This window comes from Macrotis lagotis, chromosome X, assembly GCF_037893015.1.
Source record: "Macrotis lagotis isolate mMagLag1 chromosome X, bilby.v1.9.chrom.fasta, whole genome shotgun sequence".
NCBI classification, from domain to species: Eukaryota; Metazoa; Chordata; class Mammalia; order Peramelemorphia; family Peramelidae; genus Macrotis; species Macrotis lagotis.
The window spans coordinates 142795519-142820321 of record NC_133666.1 but is presented as its reverse complement, the minus strand read 5'-3'; the positions used below and the strand labels follow the sequence as shown (position 1 = coordinate 142820321).

General features: G+C 44.4%; 1 protein-coding gene across 8 annotated transcripts in view; it reads right to left on the bottom strand.

The window, feature by feature from the left end:
* Positions 1-24803, bottom strand: part of ARPC1B (actin related protein 2/3 complex subunit 1B) — a 50160-nt gene that overhangs the window by 16364 nt on the left and 8993 nt on the right. For 3 of the 8 annotated variants that reach the window (XM_074206330.1, XM_074206326.1, XM_074206325.1), the window contains exon 2: positions 3228-3305. In XM_074206330.1, coding sequence (XP_074062431.1) covers positions 3228-3291 — 64 coding nt within the window. In that variant the 5' untranslated portion in view covers positions 3292-3305. Of the gene's footprint in view, positions 1-3227; positions 3306-12949; positions 14199-14221; positions 14785-18720; positions 23670-24803 lie in introns of those variants that run through there. The other 5 variants (XM_074206327.1, XM_074206332.1, XM_074206329.1 and 2 more) reach the window with 5 other exon arrangements.

Here is a 24803-nt window from a genome sequence, read left to right as displayed (position 1 = left end):
CAAAACCAGTCCAGAAAGGGGAAAAAACAGTATTTGAATGAGGAAAGTTATCCCGAGGAGTGAAAAAGGGGAAGATGGATCTATCCAATGCCAGAGTTTCCTATGCTTCCATTAGAGTGACCTTCTTCACCTTGGTAATAAAGGAAGTAATTTACAAAATATTGCCAAATATTTCAAAATATAAAGAGAGAAGCCGGGAGTATCTTCAATGATACCTGGTACAAGTTGTGAAAAAAAGATCTTAGAGAGGATCATGGGAGTGGAATGCTGCATATGCTGCCAGATGAGATCATTGTTAGTTTGTTTTGCTGAACTTCCTTTGTTTCTAGGGGGCTTTGGTGGTGATGGTAGGGTGTATATTAGGAAATGAATGTGATATAATCTGTTTTTCATTTCATTTCATATGATCACAGATTTAGAGTTGGAATAGTTCATAGAGATTATCTTTCCAATTCCCTTATTTTGTGGATGAGGAAAGTATATCCCAAAGAGAGAAAGTCACTTGCTCCAGGTCATGCAATTAGGAGGTAGCAGAATTGGAATTTGAACAGAGATCATAGGACTTTTCAACTACAGAAAGCTGCCTTTTCAATGGAAACTTGGAGAGAACAGAGTCCCAGAGAACCAGTTCGGCTCTAGTATTTCAAAGATGGCATGATTGTTATGTAGAGACCAGTAGAAAAAACAGCAGGATAAAAATGGAGAAGAGCATATATGGGAGAAATATATGAAAGAATTATGATATCCTCACTCCTTGTGCTAGGAATTGGCCCCAAAGTCCTTCTGCATAGGAACCCAGAAGTTGTCCTCTTCTTACAAACAACAATAAAACTTTTTAAAAAAGGAAAACAAGGACTACCCAAAGCTCACTTGTTTCTTTCCACTAGGGAAACAAGTCTAATTTAGGGCAAGCCCAATGGAACAAGTCTGTAAAATGGGGAGGTTCAAGGGCACAAATGGAAAAAACAAGGCTGAAATAGATGAAGTGGTTTACAAGGAATCATACAATGGGAGAGGAAGAAGGAGAAGGAAGGAAAAAAAGAGGAAGAGGTGGAGGAGAAGGAAAGGAAGGAGGAGAAGGAAGAAAAAGAGAAGAAAGAAAAAAGGAGAAGGAAGGAAAAAGAGATGAAGGAGGAGGAAGAGAAAGAAGAAAAAGAGAAGGAGGAGGAAAAGGAAGAAAAAGAAGGCCAAAGAGAAGAGGAGAAGGAAGAAAAAGAGAAGAAGGAGGAAGAAAAGGAGAAGGAGAAAGGAAGAGGAGAGCTATTTGCAAAATACTTAATATATATTATCTCACTGGATCCTTTGCCCAGGGTAACAATACACTGAGATAGTCCTATTATCACTCCCAGGAAAGCTGATTAGAGGCAGGACACTGACAGTGTGTCACCAAGGCTCTTTATGCTGTGAATCTATTTATGTAAGAATGGGAACTTAGTCCTCTGAGGACTGGGAGAGAAGATGGTCCTATTTCCTTCTAGAAACTCAGAGGAAGGCCCCATTTCTGCTGCTTATACATAATAATATATGCTTTACATACAAAGTATCCCAAAAGACTTACTGCAAGTTTAACCTTTAATGTCTATACTAAGATTTTTGGGATCTGCTTTGTAAATATTGTTTAATCTTTGGAGAATCTACTAATTGAGAGACACTCCTAAAGAACAGAAGCTATCCTGAGCAGTGGGTAAAAGAGGATGGCTTCTCTAGGGGTTACAAAGACAAATAAGACAGTCCCTACCCTTAAAGAGCTTACAGACTAGCTGGTGAGATAAGAAAGATACCAAGAGAATGCTTCCTCCCTTCAGAAATCCCCTTGATACTTATTTATCTGTGTACTAAATGTAACCCTCCCCAAAATGATTTGTAAGTTCCTTGTCAGAGATTTTATTTTTTTCTTCTTAGCATCCCCCAAATCTACTATAGTGCCCAGAATAAATAGGTTCATAATATATGTCTGTATGACTGAATAAGAAGACAAAGCAATTTATGCTAAATGGCAAATGAACTGGTCCACACAGTAAAGACAGTATAAAAATGAGGGACAGAGAAACACCATGGGGGGGGGGGGGTAAGGGTAGGGAGCAATCCAGAAAAGCTTCATAGAAGAGGTGAACTATTAATTAACTGGATCTTACAAGTTAGGAAGAATTTGTATAGGCCAAGAGTGAAGAGAACCATTCAGGAGAGGGGAAAGAAGATAGGAGCAAAAGGCAGACTGGTAAGAGAAAATGTGGAAAGTCCTTCTGGGGGACAGTTGGGACAAAGAGTTCAGGTAAGGAACTACTAGAAGACAGAGGAGGTCAGAAGTTGGTCAGCCTTCAATTCTTAGTGCCTCCTGGATTTACAGGATTAGAGGTAATATTTTTTTAAGACAATCAGAGTTAAATGACTTGCCCAGAGTCAAACAGCTGCTAAGATTTGAACTCAAATCTTCTTGACTCCAGGGCCAGTACTCTATCCACTGTACCACCTAGTTACCCCATTAGAAGTCTTTTAGTCTAAACCTTCCCTTTTAAGTACTTGTTTGTTTATTTTTCCAGCTCCTCGTTTTACTGGGGTCTAGAGAGGTTAAGTGACTTGCCCTAAGTCACAAAGGGGAATAAATATGGGAGATTTGATCTGAACTAGGGTTCTCTGACTCCAGAGTTTTCTATTGTAGCAAATACCCAGCATTTCCTGGTCAGGAAGCAATGTGGACCAAGAAGAACTCTGATGTGATAAATAGGTGTCTTCAGTTCTACTTCTAGATCAATAATTAACTCATTAGGTGATTTGGGGCCTCAGTTTCCTGCTGTCAAATGAAAGAGTTGTAGTAAATGATCTCCCACCTCTAACTTTCTCTGATTTTTTGGGTTTAACTTCTAGATCAAAGATTCTTAATCTTGACCCAGTGAACTTGGATTCATTGTTTTTAAATTTGGATTACTGTAGTTTTATAGAAATTACTTCCTTTGTAATCCTACAAATTTTATTTTATTCATTTAAAAACTTCTGAGAATGAGGCCAATCAGCATCACCTGCTGGCCAGAGGAGTTCATGGCACAAAAACATTAAGAACCCTTGCTCTAGATAGCAGGAGGCCTTGAAAGCTGAATTTTGCTTCAGCTGCTTCTCCTGGGGAAGGGCTCCCTTTTCTTCATTCTTTGGTCCTCTCCTGCTACTTGGCATGCTTGGGCCACAGAAAGTGCCTGGGAAAATGAGTTGAATTGAACTGAAGGGGTACTCACGGGTTCTGTCCTTGTTCCAGGCATGACAGCTGATAGGTTCAATCAGGAAGCTGTGGTAAGCCATGGTGGGTTTTTCTGCTGTTGCAAAGAAGAGGAAGTGGCTTTAGATCAATTTGCCTCCTTTTCCCAAGTATATTTTAATTTTATTTTTTATTTGAAGATGGTTTTCAACATTCATTTTTTTTAGGTTTTTTTTTCTTTTGCAAGGCAAATGGGGTTAAGTGGCTTGCCCAGGGCCACACAACTAGGTAATTATTAAGTGTCTGAGATCAGATTTGAACCCAGGTACATACTCCTGACTCCAAGGCCGGTGCTTTATCCACTGTGCCACCTAGCCGCCCCTCAACATTCATTTTTGTAAAGTTTTCTTCTTCCCACCCTTCCCTCTCCCCTTCCCTCAAGATGCAAGTAATCTGATATAGGTTCCCCTAAGTATCTTCTGAAAAGAAACTTCCACCAGTGCCCAAAAAGAGATCAATAAGAGCTGACCATTTATAGTCCTTCACTGGAGAACTTCACCAGATTGCCCAATATTCTGCAAATCCCATCTCTAGCATGTCCCACCTCCTACAAACTCCCTAAACCCTAGATGGAGAAGCAGACTTTTCTGATCTGTGGATTCCTGGGATATCCACTGGGAAGGAATGGAAAGAACCTTATCCTCCACAACCCTTCTTTCTCCTTTTAAATCCAGCCTTTAGAAGTGATACTTCTGATACTATATTTTGCATAATTGAACATATAAGCTATATCAAATAGCTTACTATCTCAGATAAGGGTGAGGTAAGGGAGGAAAAGAGAAAAATTGGAACTCAAAAAAAATTTTTTTAATGAATGTGGAAAAACTGTCTTTATGTGTAACTGGATAAAAATAAGATAGTATTTAAATAAGTGAAGAAAGAAAGAAAGGAATGAAGGAAGAAAGGAAGGAAGGAAGGAAGGAAGGAAGGAAGGAAGGAAGGAAGAAGGAAGCGAGAAGGAGAGAAAGAGAGAGAGAGAGAGAGAGAGAGAGAGAGAGAGAGAGAGAGAGAGAGAAAGAGAGAGAGAGAAAGAAAAGAAGGAAAGAACAAAAAGAAACTTTCAAAGTACAGATCTGACCTTGTCATTCTCCTACTCAATAAACTCCAGAAGCTACCTCTAAGATCAAATACCAAATCCTACCTGGTATTTAAAGTTCTTTACAAGCTCCAACCTACCCTCTAGCCTTTTTCTACATTAATCTTCATAAACTCTTCTGTCTAATCATATTAACCTTCTTACTGTTCACACACACACACACACACACAGAGTGTAATATTGTTTTTGTATATACTCTTCATCAGTTTATATACATGTAGTTCCCCCATGTAATACAAGCTCAAATTGAAGAATGATTTCTTTTTATAAAAAAAAATATATTTATTGCCTAGCACAGTGGGCTAGGATCATGGAAGATGTTTAATTATTGCATATTAAATCTTTATAAATTTTTATTTATAGGTGGTTGGACTGGACAAAATACCAGAACTCTAATCTGTTTTAATTTCCTCTGCAACTTTGGCCATGTTTTAGTTGTGAGGCTCAAATTAGACAATGGATACAATTCATTGCAAAATGCTTTTTGCAAACCTTTGAGTGCTCCATAAATGCTTATCATCATCATCAGTATCACTACCACTACCAGCAGCATCATCATTGTCATTATTGTTATCCTAGGCATTTAGGTGGCACAGTGGCTAGAAAGCAGGGTTAGAATCAGGAAGACTCATCTTCCTGAGTTCAAATTGACTTCAGACACTTATTAGCTGTGTGACCCTGGGCAAGTCACTCAACCTTGTTTGTCTCAGTTTTTTCATCTGTGAAATGAGCTAGAGAAGGAATTGTCAAACCACTTCAATATCTTTCCCCAGAAAATCCCAAAAGGTTCACAAAGAGTCAGTCACAACTAGAAAACGACTAAACTTATTATGATCCAGGAATTGTGCTACGTAACAGGAGATCCAAAGAAAGAACAGCAACAACCCAAAAACAACTCAACCCAACCCCCCTTTCCTTCAAAGGAGAATTCTCAGTGAGGAAGATAACATGTAAATAAGTAGGTAAACACAAGATATATAGAGAGTATTTTCAGGTAATCTTCAAAGGAAGGTGCTAGCAGTTTGGGGACAGACCTCCTAGAGAAGGTAAGATTTGAGCTGTCTTAAAGAAGACCTGGAGGGACAAAGAATTCTATTGAACTGGTTAAGCAAAGAGTGAAAGGAACGAAATTGGTGTAGCTGCAACAACCATAGGTTTCTTTGAAAAGATCATAAATTGATGGAGTCTGATGCAGATGAATGCAGATGAAGAATATTATTTTCACTTTATTTTTTCCTTTTACAACTTGTTCTTTTTTCACAGCATGACTAATATGGAAATATGTTTACATGGTTGTACATATATAATCTATATCAAATTGCTAGCCATCTTAGGAGAGGGGAAAAAACTGAGAACTCAAAACTTTATTAAAAAAGAATTGAGGGGCAGCTAGGTGGCATAGTGGATAAAGCACCAGCCCTGAAGTCAGGAGTACCTGGGTTCAAATCCAGTCTCAGACACTTAATAATTACCTAGCTGTGTGGCCTTGGGCAAGCCACTTAACCCCATGCCTAGCAAAAAAAAAAAAAAACTAAACAAAATTGAACTGAAAATTGACTTTACATGTATTTGGAAAAAATAAAATACAATTAATAACAAAAATCAAAGATTAAGGGAAGGGACCTCAATAGTCAGCAATCCAAGCATTTTCCCTCCCCCATTTTGCCAATAAAGAAACTGAGGCTCAGAGATGAGAATTATTTGTCCCAAAACCCACAGCTAATGAGGCAAAATTTCATTTTTGTCTCTTTGGTTCAGTGTCTAGCACATAAAAGATCATAAAAAGAGCTTGTTTCTCTTTTCTTTCCTTAATAAATGTTTAGTAATTGAACTCAATTGCTTAAGAGCCTTAGATGCCTTATCTTGACCCTATCTAGTTAGAAGGGGTACCTTATATTAGGAATTTCTTGCTTGGGGTGCATGATAGATTTCAGGGGATTCATGATCTCAAATGAGGGGGGAAAAGCTGTTTTCAATGACTTCTAATTGAAATTTAACAGTCCTTATGGGCAAAAGAAAAATGAAGGAATCCCTAGGTTTCACCATACAGTCAAGAGTTTTTGATACACAAAAAGCTAAGAACCTCTCCCTTGCATGTTAGGCAGTAGTCGTTGGGGAAACCTTTGCTGATGATAACTGATCAACTTGGAAATAGTTTGTAACCCTATTTCCTATTGTTAGGGCTGAAAAGCCCCTCAGGAGCGACAGAGACCCCCAATCACCACAGAAGGCCAGACTTGATGCAAAAGCAGGAGGATTTATTAACCAGCACGCTGGGGCTCAGTCAAGAACTGGCCCCGAGCTGCTCTCAGCACAGTCTTTTTATGTCTGAAAACCGCAAGGGAGATTTTGCTTTGTGGTTTAACGAGTTCCTGGGAGAGCTGAGTGGGGACACGTTCTCAGCAGCTGAGTTCCTCGTGGTTTAGAGTTGTTTGTCTAACAGGATGTTTCCCAACGAGGAAGCGATACTTGGTCCTTAGGTTTCGTTTACCAAGAACTGACACTATTATAGAAAATCGAAACTTAGGGAGACTTAGGGTGGGGGAGCAAGGTGGGCCTAGGAGAGCCGGTTCACGGCCACTTCATTCCTCCCTTTTTCTATTGGGAAGTTTGATTCTTCAAACTCTAGGGGAAACTCGTCGTCTCGGGGGAGGGTATTGATACCGCTGACTGAGGATCATAACATGGACAGTGTTAATTCAATCCCTGACAAATTCCACTAGGCGGTTGATGATGTAGGGACCTATGGTGAGCAGTAGCAGGAGGATCATGAGGGGGCCTATGAGGGTAGAGAGCAGGGTTGTGAACCAGGGGGAACGGCTGAACCAGCCCTCGTACCATCCTTGGTGGGATTCCCTTTCCTTTCTGCGATCCTCTAGCCGCCTCCGGAGGTCTGACATGGAGTCCCTCACTACCCCTAAGTGATCGGCATAGAAACAGCATTCCTCTTTAAGGGCTACACAGAGGCCTCCTTCTTTCAAGAACAGGAGATCCAGGCCTCTGTGATTTTGCAGTACCACCTCAGACAGGGAGGCAAGCGATTTTTCCAAGTGTGAAATTGAGGATTCTAGGGCCTGGATGTCCTCGTCTACCGCCGCCCGGAGATCCTCCAGGTGGCGAGGGTTTTGCACAAGAGCTGCTGCCCCCGTACCTATGCCGACTAACCCTAAGAGGACATCTAGGGACAGCGAAACAGGCTCCCTTTTTGCTCTGCGGGGGGCCTCATCAAGAGCGTCTTCAAAAGATTGTGCCTCATGATAGATTATTTTAGGAAAGACCTGAACCAGAATGGAATGATCCAATGAGGAGTTAAAGACCTTAGTGTGGACACAAGGGGTCAGACCTGTGTTACAGGTCCACCAAGCACCTGGCGGGGAGTTCAGGAAGGGGGTGCTATCATTGCGGGTCAAGGAGAGAGTTAGGTTACAGAGATACTGAAAAGGACTGGGGACTGTGCCAATACAGAGCCCCTGTCCCGTAATGGTACCTAAGGTCAGTCTGTGCTGATTAGTCCATCCTTTGGAGCAGGTGGGGGTAGTTAAAGGCAAGCTGGAATCTTCGGTTAGTAGAGCTATCCCCTCATAGCATGGGGGTTGCGTGTTTAAACACAGCCAACATGACAAAGTGATATCAGGATCAGAGGTGTTAAGGGCCTGAAATGATCCTTGCACTAGCTTTTCAAGTATGGAGGTGCTGGAGTCGGAGGGGAGGCCCAAGGGGGTAAGGGTTCCGGGGGGGGCAGTGGTTCGGGCCCGGTTCGGGAGGGAGATTGTTTTAAGGGAGGTTGTTTTAGATTCCTGGAGAGGTTGGGACGGCAGAAGGACGGGGTTGGGGCCTAGAGGAGGGGATGGGATTGATTCTATTCTCAATCGGATGGTGAAAATGAGACCAGTATTCATACCCTTCCTTGTATAACCTAAGCCCCCAAGTAAGCCCTGTCACCCATCGTTTATCCTCTTGTCCTTTTTCAGTAGAGCTGATCCGGAGGGGGTTGCACCAGTGCGATGTCTGGCACTCAGGGGAGTCTAGGGGTCGAAGAGAGGGAAGAAGGCGTTTACACGAGGGGGAGGCACATAGCTTGGCAGTGTAATTAGTGGTCACCGTCACTAAGTCCTGTGAGGTGCTCGAGATCCAATACCCGGTCCTAGTGGTCACACATCCCCAACTTTTGCAGAAGAAGTCTGCTGTGCAGCCACAGTAGTCTGTAGGCTTGTGGTACCCCGGGCAAACATAGAATGAGGATGTGCCTAATTGCCCTTTGCGCTCTTGGGAACCGCATCCCATCATGCGGTCATCTGATCCCCAAAAGGCATCCCATCCCTCATATCCCTCAGACAACCGACATAGATCAGGGAACAGGTCGGGCCACCAGGTCCAGGGAGTGTGCTGACCTGTGGTGGACCACACTACTTCCCCTCCGCCTAGCCCAGTCACCACCTGCCAAGTAAGTTTTCAGGACATGTGGGGATTGTGGGAGGCATGGGAGGAATCAGTTGGAGGAACTCCTAGGAGAATTGCCATCGTTATGCATCCGACAAAGGCGGAGATGGAGGGAATGGTCAGTTTTCTCGGCTGTCCATGATGGATCAGGGGGCTGTGCCAGCTTAGCATGGGAGGCATGTATCCAGGCAGTGATCCCATTGACCTTGACGGCGGTGGGGTGGTGAGGAGTACCAGGTAAGGTCCTTTCCACCGGGGCTCAAGGTTGGCTGAATGATGCCGTCTGACATAGACGAAGTCACCGACCCAGAAGCGGTGAGGCACTCGTAGGTCCCCTGGTTCATAAACCGCAGATACTTTCTTCCAGACCTCTCGTTGGGTGACCTCGAGCGCTCTCAACCTGTCAAGGAGGGAAGAAGAAACCGAACAAGGGGGGGGGGGGTAGATATCACTGCAACCAAAGGGGGAGGTGCGCCGAACAAGATTTCAAAAGGAGTGAGCTGTAGAGGTCCCGGGGTGTTGCGGGCTCTAAACAGGGCGTATGGTAGGAGCGCTGTCCAGTCTTTTAAGCCAGTCTCTAGAGATAATTTAGTAATGGTTTCTTTTAGTGTCCTATTCATTCTTTCCACTTGCCCTGAACTCTGAGGTCTATAAGCACAGTGTAACTTCCATTCAGTACCCAGGGCCTTGATCAACCCCTGACTTAGTTGGCTTACAAAGGCCGGCCCGTTATCTGACCCTATCACCTTGGGTATCCCAAATCGGGGAAAGATCTCATGTAGTATGGTCTGGGCTACTACAGCAGCTGTTTCCCTTTTCATGGGGAATGCCTCAACCCACCCCGAGAAGGTATCTACTAAGACCAGGAGATACTGGTACCCGTACTTAGCTGGTCTCATTTCAGTGAAATCTATTTCCCAGTAACTTCCTGGGTGGTCCCCTCTAACCCTTTGCCCTGATGGGGATTTCTGTGTGGGAGCGTTCACCAGCTGGCAGGGCTTGCAATTCTCGGTCACCATCTTTGCCAATTCCCTTATCCCATGCATCTTGTAAGGAGTGGCTCTGGCCAGGGTCTCTAGGTTCTTATATCCTAGATGGGTTAAGTCATGAAGGCGGCAGAGTAATGAAGCTGTCTGGTCTTTAGTGAGCTCTGGGGTACCTTGTGCATCCCCATAATTCTGGTCCATTGGGATTTCCTCTTGGAGGAGCAAGGCAGTGGGTGCGTCAAGAGCAGCTATCCTGGCTTCCTTGTCTGCCCTCCAGTTCCCGCTGGTGACTTCTCCGTCCCCCTTCTGGTGTCCAGGGCAGCACATGATTGCCACCTTGGAGGGTAGGTGAACGGCTTCCAGGAGGGCTTGTATTTCTTCCTTATTTTTGATCCATGGATGTGAGCAGGGGCGAAGGCATACCGGCTATCGGTATAAATGTTGACTGTTTTTCCAGCTGCCAGGTGTAGGGCTTGTGTCAGGGCGACTAGCTCGGCCTTCTGGGCGGAAGTTCCTTCTGGAAGCGCCCTGGCCCAGACCAGCTGGTCTTTGTCCACCACTGCAGCTCCAGCTACTCTCCTTCCTCCATCTGTGATATAGCTACTCCCATCCGTGAACCAGGTGAGCTGGGCGTTGGGGAGAGGGTGGCTCTGGAGATCACGGTGGGATGCTGTCTCCTCGGCCAGAATGTCTTGGCAGTTGTGGACTACCACTTCTTCCTCAGTAGTATCTGGTAGGAGGGTCGCGGGATTCAGACCAGTAGGGGTGCCAAACCGGATTCGATCCTCATTCAGAAGCAGGCTCTGATAGTGGATCATCCTGGCATTGGACATCCATCGTTCTGGGGGTTGCCTGATGATGCTTTCCAACGAGTGGGGAGCCACTATGGTGAGAACCTGCCCCAGGGTAAGTTTATCAGCGTCCTTGACCAAAGTGGCCACTGCCGCTATCGAGAGTAGACAAGCGGGTCATCCGCTGGCGACTGGGTCCAGTTTCTTGGAAAGGTAGGTGATGGGGCCCCTCCATGGACCGATGGTCTGAGTCAGAACACCTCGAGCCACTCCTTTTCTTTCATCGGTGTAGAGATGAAACGGTCTCGTGGGGTCTGGTAAAGCCAGTGCTGGTGCTGACAAGAGGGCCCTCTTGATGCTGTCGAAGGCTCTCTGTTGCTCTTCTCCCCACTGGAAAGGGGTCGATTCCTTTGTGAGTGGGTACAAGGGGGCCGCTAGTGTGGCAAAAGATGGGATCCATAGGCGGCAGAATCCGGCGGTCCCTAGAAACTCTCGCATTTGTCGGGGAGTCCGTGGGGGTGGGATCTGGACCACAGTACGCTTCCGCTCTTCTGTCATTCTCCTTTCCCCTTCCTTCAAGGAGTATCCCAGGTACTGGACCTCCTGTTTACATATTTGCGCCTTCTTTGCTGATGCTCGGTACCCCAGCTTCCCCAGTTCCCGAAGGAGCAGTTCTGTGCCCTGTTCGCAGTCTTCCTGTGTGGCTCCTGCCAATAGTAGGTCATCAACATACTGCAGCAGGGTGACCTGGGGGTGGGATGCCTGAAAGTGAGCCAGATCCTCAAGAAGGGCCTCATCAAAGATGGTTGGAGAGTTCTTGAATCCCTGGGGTAGTCTAGTCCATGTTAGCTGCTCTGAGTACCCCGTCCCTGGGTCCTTCCATTCAAAAGCAAAGAGTGGCTGGCTGGTCGGGTGCAGGCGCAAGCAGAAGAAAGCATCTTTCAAGTCTAGGACAGTATACCAGGTCCTCTGAGGGGGTAGGGAGCTAAGCAAATTGTACGGGTTTGGCACTGTAGGGTGGATGTCCTGGACCCACTTGTTTACCTCTCGCAAGTCTTGCACTAGGCAGTACTCTCCTGTGGTGGGCTTTTTCACGGGCAAGAGAGGGGTGTTCCATGGAGATTGGCATTTGACCAAAACACCCTGGTCCATGAGTCGGTTAATGTGGGGTTGGATCCTGGTTCTCGCCTCTTGGCCCATGGGGTACTGTTTTACCGCCACTGGGGTAGCGGTTGTCTTTAACTCAATGACAATGGGGGGTCTATTTTTTGCAGACCCCAAGCCCGCCGTTTCTGCCCAGGTGTTTGGGAACCTGGTCACCCAATGGGAGGTTAAGCTAACTCCTGTTGATGGTGCAGGTGTACTTGGATATAATCGATGCTCATCCTCCAGTCTCAGAGTGAGGGTGGCAATCTCCTGCCCTCGTAGGGTGACTGAAGGGCCTCCCGAGAGAAAGGTGATTCGTGCACCAAGCTTGGTTAGCAAGTCTCTCCCTAATAGAGGGGCGGGGCACTCGGGGATAACAAGGAAGGAGTGGGCCACCTTCTCTGTCCCCAGATCCACAGTCCGCTTGGTGGTCCATGGGTATTGTCGGTGTCCTGTGGCGCCTATCACCCAGGATTTCTTGTTAGACACGGCCCCTTAGGGTCCAGTAGGACGGAATGTTGGGCCCCCGTGTCTACCAGGAACTCTACAGGCTTCCCCTCCACACACAGAGTTACCCGGGGCTCGGGGAGGGGGGCCTGGCCCTGACATCCTCATTCTGAATCTGTCCCCAGAGCCAGGAGCTAGTTCTCCCTTCTTTCATCTTTCTCTTGGGGCACTCCCTCTTCCAGTGCCTGTTCTCCTTACAATAGGCACACTGGTCTCTTCCCAGGGGCCGGCGATCCTGTGATGGCCTCTCCCACCCTGCTTTATGTGTTCTTTCCCTCAGCCGGCCCTGACCCTGTTCTGCCACTACAGCCGCTAGTATGCGAGTCAAGTTTTTCTCCCTCCTTTTTTCTTTTTTCTTCTTTCTCCTCCCTTTCTTTTTCTTTCCTACTTTCCCTTTCCTCCTCAGTCTCCCTTTTGTAGTATACCTTCTCCCCTTCCTTGACCAGATCCTGAAGGGAGTAATCCTGTAATCCCTCCACCCTCTGCAGCTTCCTCTTGATATCATATGCAGATTGACCAATGAAGGCCATTGCCACGAATGCCCACTGGCTGTCAGCCATTGGGTCGAAAGGTGTAAAGCGCCGAAACGCATCCATTAACCTCTCAAGGAAGACTGAAGGGGGTTCTGTGGGACCTTGGAGGACCTCCCTTACCTTAGCCAAATTGGTGGGCCACCTGGCCGCCCCCCTTAGCCCTGCCACAAGAGTCTTGCGATAGACGGTCAACCACTCCCTACCTTCAGCCGTGTTGAAATCCCAATTGGGTCGGGTGAGGGGAAAGGCAGTCTCGATTAGATAGGGGAGCTGAGTGACCTGCCTGTCAGGTCCACGGACACTCTTTCTTGCCTCCAACAGTATTCTTTCCCTCTCTTCTGTGGTGAAGAGGGTTTGTAGCAACTGCTGGCAGTCGTCCCAAGTGGGCTGGTGAGAGAACATTAAGGACTCTACCAGCCCAGTGAGACGTTGAGGGTCCTCGGAGAAGGGGGGGGGTGGTTAGTCTTCCAGTTGTAGAGATAGGAGGAAGAGAAAGGCCAATATTGTAAGGGCTGGAGGGGGGTTTCCCCGTCGACCGGTGGTGGAGGACCCAGTGCTCGGAGAGGGAGGGCCACTGTGGAATCGGGAGTGGCCGCTCGGCATCTGCAAGTGCCAAGGGCTGGTCCCGGAGCCTCAGGGGCTGAGGGAGGGGGGAGCTCATCAGGTTGAGGGGGAGGGAGCGGCGCATGAGGGTGGTGACCAGCTGTAGGGTAAGAGTGGGGTAACAGAGACTCAAGGAGGAGCAAGTCATCCTGTAGGTCGGGGTAAATTTTTGGAGGCTGGGGGTTTTGGGCAGCCTTAAGAGCCAGGGTTTTAACTAGGGGAGGAACCCAGGGTTTGACCCAAGGGGGGGAGGGTTTTCCACCAGGTCCTGCCATACTAAGATGTAAGGCTGTTGATCTGGGTGGCCCTCCTTCCCTGATCGAAATACAATCCCTTTCACCGCCAAGATGACAGACCGATTGAAGGTCCCATTAGCTGGCCACCCCACCCCAAAGGTGGGCCACTCAGAGCTGCAAAGGGTTTTCCATGGCCCCTTTTTGATCACCACTGATAGGTTATGTCCTCTGGCTCTTACTTCCGCCCAATGTCCCAGGGTCAGGCCAAGAGGGCTACTGTTTGCTTGACCCATAACTTCAAAACACAAGACAGCGACACCGACACACAAAACGTACAGGAGAGTAAGAAGCTTGGCTCCCGCTCCAAGAGGAACGCCACGTGATCTGGGCGTCTTATTTCCAACAAGGAGTATGCCGAGCATCCCAGGCTCTCTCCTTCCCCCGGGGCGTCCCCCAGGGTGACAACTGTGGTCCCTGGATACATCTGCCAACCACGGACCTGCTATCCTCACGGACAGCAGGAGTTGTCCCAGAACAGAAACCAAAAGTTAGACTCAAGCGAGATACAGATAGAACAGGGGCTGATACACAGATACGGACAATACGTAGATTAAGATGCCTAGGCAAGTGTCTTACCTCCAAGGCTGTCTCCTGAAGTGGAGGGGGGGTCCCCGTGGATCCCGAACGAGCCCCCAGATGTTAGGGCTGAAAAGCCCCTCAGGAGCGACAGAGACCCCCAATCACCACAGAAGGCCAGACTTGATGCAAAAGCAGGAGGATTTATTAACCAGCGCGCTGGGGCTCAGTCAAGAACTGGCCCCGAGCTGCTCTCAGCACAGTCTTTTTATGTCTGAAAACTGCAAGGGGGATTTTGCTTTGTGGTTTAATGAGTTCCTGGGAGAGCTGAGTGGGGACACGTTCTCAGCAGCTGAGTTCCTCGTGGTTTAGAGTTGTTTGTCTAACAGGATGTTTCCCAACGAGGAAGCGATACTTGGTCCTTAGGTTTCATTTACCAAGAACTGACACTGTTATAGAAAATTGAAACTTAGGGAGACTTAGGGTGGGGGAGCAAGGTGGGCCTAGGAGAGCCGGTTCACGGCCGCTTCACTATCACAACCTGAAGCAAAAGATTCCTTCTGGATGATAAAGGTCTAGGAGTAGAGAGAAGACCACTGTCCTAGTGGATTTAGAATCCAAAGGAACCACATTCCAAAGACCAGAGAAACAAAAATCCTGTAATGGTGTCACATCCTAGGACACATAAGTTGCCTCCATCCCCCACCCCTTCCCAGTTCTAATAGCCCAACCATTTCTAAACAAAGACACCTCTGACTAAGCCTTGTGTGTGTGGGGAGGGGAAATCCAAGTAAGGAGAAGTGAGGAAAATAAAGGAAACTTGATAACTGTCCAAAACAGGAAGCTGCTTTGAAAAAACTCATGAGAATTAGGCCACACCTCCAGAAGAAACTAATAATCAGCAGGAAAAGGGGGAGGGGAGGGTTTTTCTAGGGGTGGTAGAATAGGACAGTAGTCATTCAAATCCTGAATAGTCTAAAGTTTTAAAGTTTTCTTGGATAGATTTAGATCACTCTTCCTGAGTATGACTCTAGATGAAGGAGAGTCTTCTGGAGGCACCCTCCCAATCCCTTTTTGTTGTTGAGTCACTTCAGTAATGGGTTTTTTTTTTTTAGGTTTTGTTTTGTTTTTTGCAAGGCAAATGGGGTTAAGCGGCTTGCCCAAGGCCACACAGCTGGGTAATTATTAAGAGTCTAAGGTTGGATTTGAACTCAGGTACTCCTTACTCCAGGGCCAGTGCTCTATCCACTGCATCACCTAGCCGCCCCCACTTCAGTAATGTTTGACTCTTCATGATCCCTTTAAGAGTTTTCTTGGTGAGATACTTCTCCAGCTGATCACGAAACTGTAAGTAGGTTGAAGTGACTTGTCCAGGGTCACAAAGCCAGTGTCTGAGGACAGATTTGAACTTAGGAAGTTGAGTCTTCCTGATTCCAGGCCCCACTCTCTATCCACTGCCCCACTTAGCTGCCCACCCAACCCCCTACCATGAAACATATAGGATGTTAACACTGGAAAGAGACTCAAAGATCAACTAATCTACCCCCTTCATTTTACAGGTAAGGAAGCTGAGACCTAGAAAAGGTAATATCTTTTTGGGGAGGAGGGAGGGGTTTGCAAGGCATGAGGCTAAGTAACTTGCCCAAGGTCATAAATCTAGGTAATTGTTAAGTGTCTAAGGTCACAGTTGAACTCAGGTCCTCCTGCTCTATCCTCTGGGCCACCTAGCCACCCCAGAAAAGGTAATATCTTGTCTAAAGTCCCATATCTAGTCAAGACAGAGAATCATTTGCATGCTTGTCCCCCATCCCTGGAACACTCCTCTCTTCTGCCTGGACACCTAAATCTCTGACTTCCTTCAAGACACAGCTTAGTGATCCACCTTCAGCAGGAGACCTTGCTGGTCTTTTCCATTCTTACTAGTCCCTTTCCTTAAGATTACCTTCCATTTAAGACTTGTATGAATTGATGCAAAATCAAGTGAGCAGAATCAGGAGAACAATTTATGCAGTAATAGAAATAACATAAGAATCATCAATTCTGAGGGGAAGGGAAGGAAAAAACACTCATACACCTCTCTACCTCTACAAGTAGATCACTGAGCCCTAAGAATGGAGGTGTGGAGGGAAGCATAATCAATGATTGGCTATGTTCCAAGTGTTGAGAAAAAGGTGAGAAAAAGAGACAGAAATACAGAGAAAGATTCCTTCACCAAGAAGATTCTATTCCCCTCTTCAACCCTAGTCAGAATAACAAGAAACTTATTCATTCTACTCAGAGATCAAAAGAATGATCAGTTGAACTAGATGACTTTGAAGGTTCCTTGTATCTCTTAACTCTATGATCTGTTATAAATAGAAGTTATAGAACTTCTATACAGAACTTCTGTACTAGTAATATCTAGTTGAGGATCCCTATGCTCAGGCAAATAGCCAGTTGGGACCATCTAAAAAAGTCTAAACCAATTCCAAATCAACTCACACCCCACCCAGCATTCAGGGATAATGAATATGGACTTGAAGAGTCCTATTTTGTAAGGGTTGTTTTTTTCTCTCCTTTACACAGACCCCTTGAATTCCATTCTTGGTAAAAAATTTAGTATGACTCCCTCTCACACACACATACACACACAACCATTCTCTCCCTTCCCCATTTACAGTTTAGAAAAACCATATTGCTCCCATTGTCTCCCCCAACCGGATCTAGACCAGACTTTGCCTCTCATGCTTCACATTCCAGAAGTTCTGACTTCTGTTGAACACAATTTAGAGGAAGTGGCAACTAATGGAAGCTGGGAAGAGACCACAGCCACCCCAGATTAGGGGCACATAAAGGAGCAATCTGGCCCATCTGTAGGCCATTACGGTTTCCCAACACCTACTCCCATAGGGGAACTCCTTTCCCTCAGCAAGTTCCTCCCTCTCTCCCTGCCCCATCCAGGGAAAATCACTGGCTATTCAGATATCTACCAACCCTACTCAGTGTGAGCTCTTCCCTTGGAAACTGCTGTGGGGGATACACACTCAGGGATGTGCTGGGGATGGGTCCTCATACTACCAATCCTTATATTTTCATTATGAGCATTTACACCTTGTAAATCTACATATGCTACAGATTAGAGCTTGATCTATTATTTTCTTGATTGTCCAGGCTTGAGAAAGTAATGAGGGTCAGCTAGGTGGCATAGTGGATAAATCACCCGCCCTGGAGTCAGGAGTACCTGGGTTCAAATCGGTCTCAAACACTTAATAATTACCTAGCTGTATGACCTTGGGCAAGCCACTTAACCCCATTTGCCTCGCAAAAAACCTTAAAAAAGGAAAAGGACCTATACGTAGAAAAATATTTATAGCAGTTCTTTTTGTGGTGGCAAAGAATTGGAAATTAAGGGGATTTCCATCAATAGGGGAATGGCTGAACAAGTTGTGGTATATGATTATGATGGAATACTATTGTGCTAAGGGGGGATAACAAGTTGGATACTTAAAAAAAAACTGGATTTACATGAACTAATGCTAAGTGAAATTAATAGAACCAGGACATTGTACTGCAACATTTTAGAATGATCAGTAATGTTGACTTAGCTATTCTAAGCAATACAATGATCCAAGGCACTTTTGAAGGATCCATAATGAAAAAAGTTGGCTTCTAGAGAAAGAACCAATGGAGTCTGAATACAGATTAAAGTACGGTTTTTAAATTTTTCTTTGTTACTTTATTTTTACTATTATTTAATATTTTTTAAAAATGGGAAGAGATTTTTTAAAATTTTATTTATTTAAGGCAGTGGGGTTAAATGACTTGCCCAAGGTCACACAGCTAGGCAATTATTAATTGTCTGAGTTCAGCTTTGAACCTCCTGACTCCAGGTTGGTGCTCTATCCACTGAGCGACCTAGCTGCCCTCTATTATTTAATTTTAATTTAATTATTTAATATTATTGTATTATTTAATTTTTATGTTATTGTGGGAGGTTTTGTCTATATTTTCTTTTGCAACATAGCTAATATGAAAATGTTTTGCATGATGCACAAGAATGATCTCTATCAAATTAATTGTTTGCCTTCTCTAGGAGGGGGGCAGGGGAGGGAGAAAGAATTTCGATCTCAAACAATTTTTTAAAACAATATTAAAATGTGGGGCAGCTAGGTGGTGCAGTGGATAGAGCACCGGCCCTCAAGTCAGGAGGACCTGAGTTCAAATCCGACCTCAGACACTTAATAATTACCTAGTTGTGTGGCCTTGGGCAAGCCAATTAACCCCATTTGCTTTGCAAAAACTAAAAAAAAAAAGAATATTAAAATAATTTGTTCTATGATTGAGGGGAAAAAAAAGAATTTGAATGCTAAAAAAACTAATTCAAACCAATTTCTCATCACTGGCCTCACCAGAACTTACTATACCTCTTCTTTCCTGCAACTTCTTAGGACTTTCCCCAGGGACTGAATCCCTGGGAAGGTCTTTGCGATTGACACTTGATTTAGCAAAACACAAGTCTTCTCATCAAACACTTAAACTCAAGTCTAGTCCCCTTATGATAAACTGACAAATTTACCTACCTCACTATGAGCACAATGCTTCTATTCAGGAACCCTAAGATCCCATAGGATTCTTCATAAGTCCCATCCCTTGTTGACGCATGTATAGCTTGCAGGCTAAAAACTCCAAGTCTTTCACAGGAACTGTTTGTGGTCTGGCTGTTTCTTTCCCACCCTGAACTTGGGCAGCTGATTTGGGGAACCCAGAAGATCCCCCTGCATGGCCTCCCAACCACTCCTTTCTTGAAACATCCTGCCAACCTTAGGAGACAGCCCAGAAAGCTGTATGAATTCTTCCAAATGACTGCTTTGTTGGACCCAGGCTTCTCCAGGTGCTTGCTGCTTATTTTCCTGGCTCCTGACTGCCCTTGGACCACATCCTCACATACACTGACATAGACAAGAAGAAAAGATACCTCTCTCCTTTCTCTAGGAAAGGAAGGTTGGGCAAGGAAATGAATTCTGTCTGTTAATAGATTTTTTTTTTTTTTTTTTTTTGCAGAGGAGGAATCCCTCTTTATAAGGTTTTGGAAAAAAGAACATTCAGAAAGAGGAGGACAGTGGTATAGGAGGAAAAATTGGAGGCAGGCAGACTTTTTTGAAAGTCCTAACTCAGAAAAATATGAGCTGTGAGGCTCTGGGCAAATCACTCAATTTCTCAATGCCCTAGACAATTCTCTAAGACTGGAAATTATCAGAATAAGTGGTAATTTGCAGTAGTAAAGAAAGTTTCCTCATCTTTTAAATTATCAGAATAAATGGCAATTTACATAGGTAAAGAAAGTTTCCTCATCTTTATAAAAATTATATATGATCCATGGCTGCAGTGGATCATATCTAATTTTTTTTAAAAAGGTAGGGTAGGAAATCAAGGTGACTTATTTTTAAGACTTTCTTGTTGAATATCACTGAGTTTTACCTTCAGATCCCTGGGGAAATGTGGTGGAGACTGGAAATCAGCTAAAACACAATGCTTCAATAAATAAGCATTTATTAAGCATCTTCTATAAGCCAGATGTGGTCTGCCCCCAAACAAATTGAAAAAAAAGGTCAAAAAAGAGGAAAGAGTATTCCGTTGTACTAGTCTTAGAGGTAGCTAGATGGCACAGTAGAAACAGTGCCAGGACAGGAATCAGGAAGACCTGAGTTCAAATCCAGCCTCAAATACTTAGCTATGTGACCTTGGACAAATCACTCAACTTCTGCATGTCTCAGTTTCCTAAGCTGTAAAATGAGGATAATAACATTCTGTTTCAGGGGCAACATGAGGACAAAATGAGATAACATGTAAAGCACTCTGAAAACTTTAAAGATCTATAAAATGCTCTTTATTATTATTGCTAGGGATAGTGAAATGAGCAAAATTGAGAAAGATAACTTATGTGTTATTATAATCTCCCTACCCTATAGTGGAATCTAAGTTCCCCAAGGGCAAGATCTATTTTTTGTTTTGTCTTTGATCATAAATTTGAAAGATCCTCTAAGAGATCATGCAGTAAAATTAATTAATTTTTTTTTCAAATAAGGAAACAAGCTCAGAAAGGTTTTGTAGCTTGTCCCACAGCTAGTAAGTCTCCAAGGTGGGATTTAAAGCAACCTTTTCCTGACCCCAAAACCCAAGAACAATCCAGTTCTTTTTATCTTAGAGATACAAAAATCCCTTGCCTATTTAATAAATGTTTGTTGAATTGAATGTACCTTTTTTTGTTGTTTTTAGTTGTATCTGACCCCATATGGGGTTTTCTTGGCAAAGACATTGAAGTGGTCTGCCACTTCCTTTTCCAGTGGATTAAGGGAAATATGGTTAAGTTGATTTGCAGGTCTTCTTGACTCCACTATCCACAGGTAGATAGAGTTCTATTCACTGAGCAATGTAGTATCCTTGATACACAGTAGTTATTTAATGAATGATCCTACTGGTCAAGTGTTGAATTTGCAATTGGAGAACCTGAACTCAGATCCTGTCTCTACCACATACTATCTAGGTAGCCTTTGTTTTACCTCTCTGAGCCTCAGTTCACTCACAAAATGAGGAGCTTGGACTAGATGATGTCTAAAGTTCTTTCAGATCTAAATCTGCATCCCTTTGAAGGAATGAGTAAATCAATTCAAATCCACCCTGGGGACTATTATGTTGGGAGCACACAGCATTCTTGCCAGACCCCAGAACTCAGAGATCTGACTGAGGGACTCTAGGCCTTACTCAGAAGCGACTTCTGCTTCTTGGCCCATTTTTCCAGAGCAAAATCATCTCAGCAAAGTCATGATTGTAGTCTTGTAGTCTTTGAGGAATACCATTTCCCAAACACGGCAGGGTGTGGTCAGGCAACCAGAGGCAGGCTCCCTCTCCCACTATTCCTGGAAAAGAGCCAGCCTCTTAAGAGCTTCAAGTCTGCAACTTGGCCCCTGAAGTCACCCTGGGGTCCATGCAGCCCATGTGTCTGTGCTGCCCCACCCTGTGGCTATATAGCAGTCAGCCTAGTGGAGAGTAGGCCCCAAGGCTGTTGATAAGTGACTAAGACCTTCCACCAGCTCAGCTCAGGGCTTGGCTTCTGTTGCTGGTTGTTTTTCCTGGGGTTCAGAAAGTCCATTGAAAGACACCATCCAGTTGATCTCTGAGCTTTCTGCCTGCCTTTCCTTCTTCATCTCCTTTCTAACTTTAAAACTTATTTTTGAGCCCCAGGTTCAGTCAATGTTTCAGATTCATCCTAAAAAAAGATCATTGATCTAAAACTCAGTCATCTTAGAAATCATCTAATCCAATCTCCTCATTTAGCAAACAAAAAGAATGAGGTTCAGGAGGATAAGGGACTTACTCAGGGACACACAGTTTTAAGGTTTTGTGGCAGCATTTGACCTTAGATGGAAGAAAACAAGAAGATTCATCTTTCTGAGTTCAATTCTGATCCTAGATACTTAATAGCTACGTGACCATGGGCAAGTCACTTCACACTATTTGCCTAAATCTCCTCATTTATACAATGAGCTAGAGAAAGAAATGATAAATCAGTCCAACTTATCTGCCAAAAAATACCCTAAATAGAATCATGAAGAATGGGACATGATTGAACAACAAAAATAAGCAAAAAAGTTCTCTGTATTTCTAAAGGATCCAATATGCCTATTTCATGGTAATAGTTAATATTTATAAAGTGCTTTAATTTGCAAAGCGTTTATCATATATTATTTAATTTGATCCTCACAGCCTTGGTGAGGTTAGTTCTATTATTATCTCCACTTTATAGAAGAGGAATCTAGGTGATTTGTCAAGGGTTACACAGCTATGTAAATGAGGCAGATTTGAAATTCATGTCTTCCTAATTCCAATTCCAGTGCTCTGGACATTTTGCCATCTATTAGAATAGGGACTAGATCTGTGATTTCATTGCTATAAGGGACTCCCACATGAAGAGTTTCATTGAGTTAAATCACTTGCTCAAGATCCCACAGTCTGTATGAAAGGCAAGACTTTCTTGCCCTTCAGTCCAGCCCTTTATCACTATACTACATGGTCATACCTAAACAAATCCTTATAGTAAGTCCCTCTGGCTTCCTCTCAAAGAATTCCAATAAAGGCAATTTCATTAGTCCCAATGTGAAGTAGTACAATATAGCATACACAGTACTAACCTTGGTCCAAGTCCTCACTCTTTACTTCCTAAGTTCATGACTTTGGGCAACTTCATTAACCACTGTGAACCCCAGTTTTCTCATTTGTAAAATGAGGAGGTTAGACTAGATGTCCTCTCAGCTCTTTTCCATCTTTAAATCTATGATTGCATGATCCTTGTAAATACCAAATAAGTACCATTTGTCACTAGAGAGCTGTGGTCTTAGGTAAATTGCCCTATGCACACATGTCCTCCCATATCCTACCTTGGGAATGATGGGAGGTGATAATGAAAAGCATTTACTGATAGATGTGAGCCTCTTATCTTTTAGAACCAATTGGCAGGGACCATCTTTTTCTCCCAGATTTCTCCTGGTCTGCCAAATATGGCAAAACCCCAGGTTCATTTCCAAAGACATAGGTGGTAAAATAGAAAGGGAATCTCCCTACTAGAGATCATCATGTTCAAGCCATTTGAAAAGCATCCTCATTTTACAAGTGAAGAAAGAGAAGCCCAGAGAGGGAAGATGACTTGCCCAAAGTCACACAGGAAAGGAAGGGATGGAGCTGGACTTTGAATTCAGTCCATCGGATCAGACCCTGGAGAGGACTTTGTAGGCCATCTTGTCCAGTCCTCTCTCGTTTTTATAAAAGGGAACATTAAATGGAAGGGAGTTTAAGAAATTCACCCAATCACACAGGCAGTCAGTATCAGAGGCTGGATTTGAATCCAGGCTCTTTGACTCAAGAGAGCTACAAGTCTTTTCACTGTTCGATGCTGCCTCTTCTAATTTCAAATCCACTCTCATCTTTCTACTTTGGTGCTCCTCTCATCACCTGGACTTTCTGTTTCTTGTGGCCCTGGTTCCAAATATACCCCCTCACTCCCTAATGCCTTCTGACTGGCAAGTGGCCAAGGCTGGCAAGACAGTTTGGAATCTTCATTCTGGCAGTCAGAAGCACATCTGGGCCCATCCCCACCCCACCTCCTGCATCACATACATAGCTACCCCGCAGGGAGCTGAGAGAGGGGCCTGCATCTAATTTGTTTCAACACTCCACTGTTTGTTACTGCTATTAAGGAAAGTTCTGACAAATAAAAGCAGCCCTTCACCAGCCAGGAAATGAGCCGATCAAAAACAAGTCTTGAAGAGCCCCAAAGAAGTTAAAAATTTACTCTCCCCACTACCCAGGTCTACGGTGATTGGTTGCAAGTCCTAAAGGAAATGGGTCAACTCTGTCCTCTGGGGAAGTTGGTACTTAACAAAGTCTTGTTCAACCACAGCTTTAGAACAAGGGGGTGTGGGGTTCTCACAGGAACCTGTCAGCCTTTCTGACAAATGAAAAAATCTGTCTTAGCCCTACATGCCCCATCCCCCACTCCCCCAGCCTCCCCAGTTCTAACTTAAATAGCCTCTTCCTATTTTTCTCCTTTTATGGCCTTTTTGGTCCAAGTTAGAAAAGATGGAGAACTGACTGGTTTCAGTCTGTCACATTCAGTAGGGCCTGGAGGAGGTGCTACTGACAGAAAATTTCCCTGGAGCAGAAATGAATTTTGTCCACTCCCCCCTTCTCTGGCCCTTACTGGAGCAATTTCCTGGCCATCACAAAATATGAGTAGAAAGAGACCTTAGAAATCATTTTGTCCAACCCCCCCTCATTTTACAGTTAAGTATGAAGGGTGGTGTTAAAAGTCACCCAGATAGTAAGAGGTCAGAAGCAGATGTGAACCTTTAATTTCTATATGGCACTTTCCTATTTCAGTGTAAGTTTTCAGGTGCTTTCTCTTCTATAAAAAGAGGGGGAAGGCAGGAGTTCTTAACCTGCAGTCTATAACCTTTTTGTTTTTTAATTTTGATAATTGTATTTCAATATCATTGGTTTTCCTTTGTCATCTGATTTTATTTTATGCATTTTAAAACTATTCTGATAAGGACTACCAATCGGTTGTGTCCATGATACAAGAAAATTAAGTTCTGGCTCTTTCTATCTAAGTTCTAAGGGCTTTGTCAGTTCCAGCAGTCTATAATTTGAAGCCCTTTCCCACCTTCCTTCCCTTCCCTCCACTTAGAGGAGGATGAAAGATGAGAGGATGAATTCGGGACACAATCAACTTCTGGTTGGGCCACTGATTTTCCAAGGGCAAGATGGACAAGGCAGTCAGCAGTCTATTTTGTGGATTCCTTCACCTCAAGGGGAAGGGTCAAGTCTATGAACCAGTAGGCCACTTCCTGGAGTGACTTACAAGACAGGGAAGTTCCCTTCTACTGAAAATGATCTCTTCTGTTAAAAAAAAAAGTCTCAGAAGGAAGTATTAAGTCAAAAGCAGAGTTGTTCTTTATGACTCTTGCCCAAGCCCCAAGCTTCTAAAGGGCCATAACTGGGCAGACTCCTCCAGGAGAAAGATGGGTGGGGGGTTTAATGTCCTCTCAAAGTGGCAGCTGTCACCAAAAAGAAACCAGAGGCTCTTATGAAAATTATCCTTTAGTTTCTC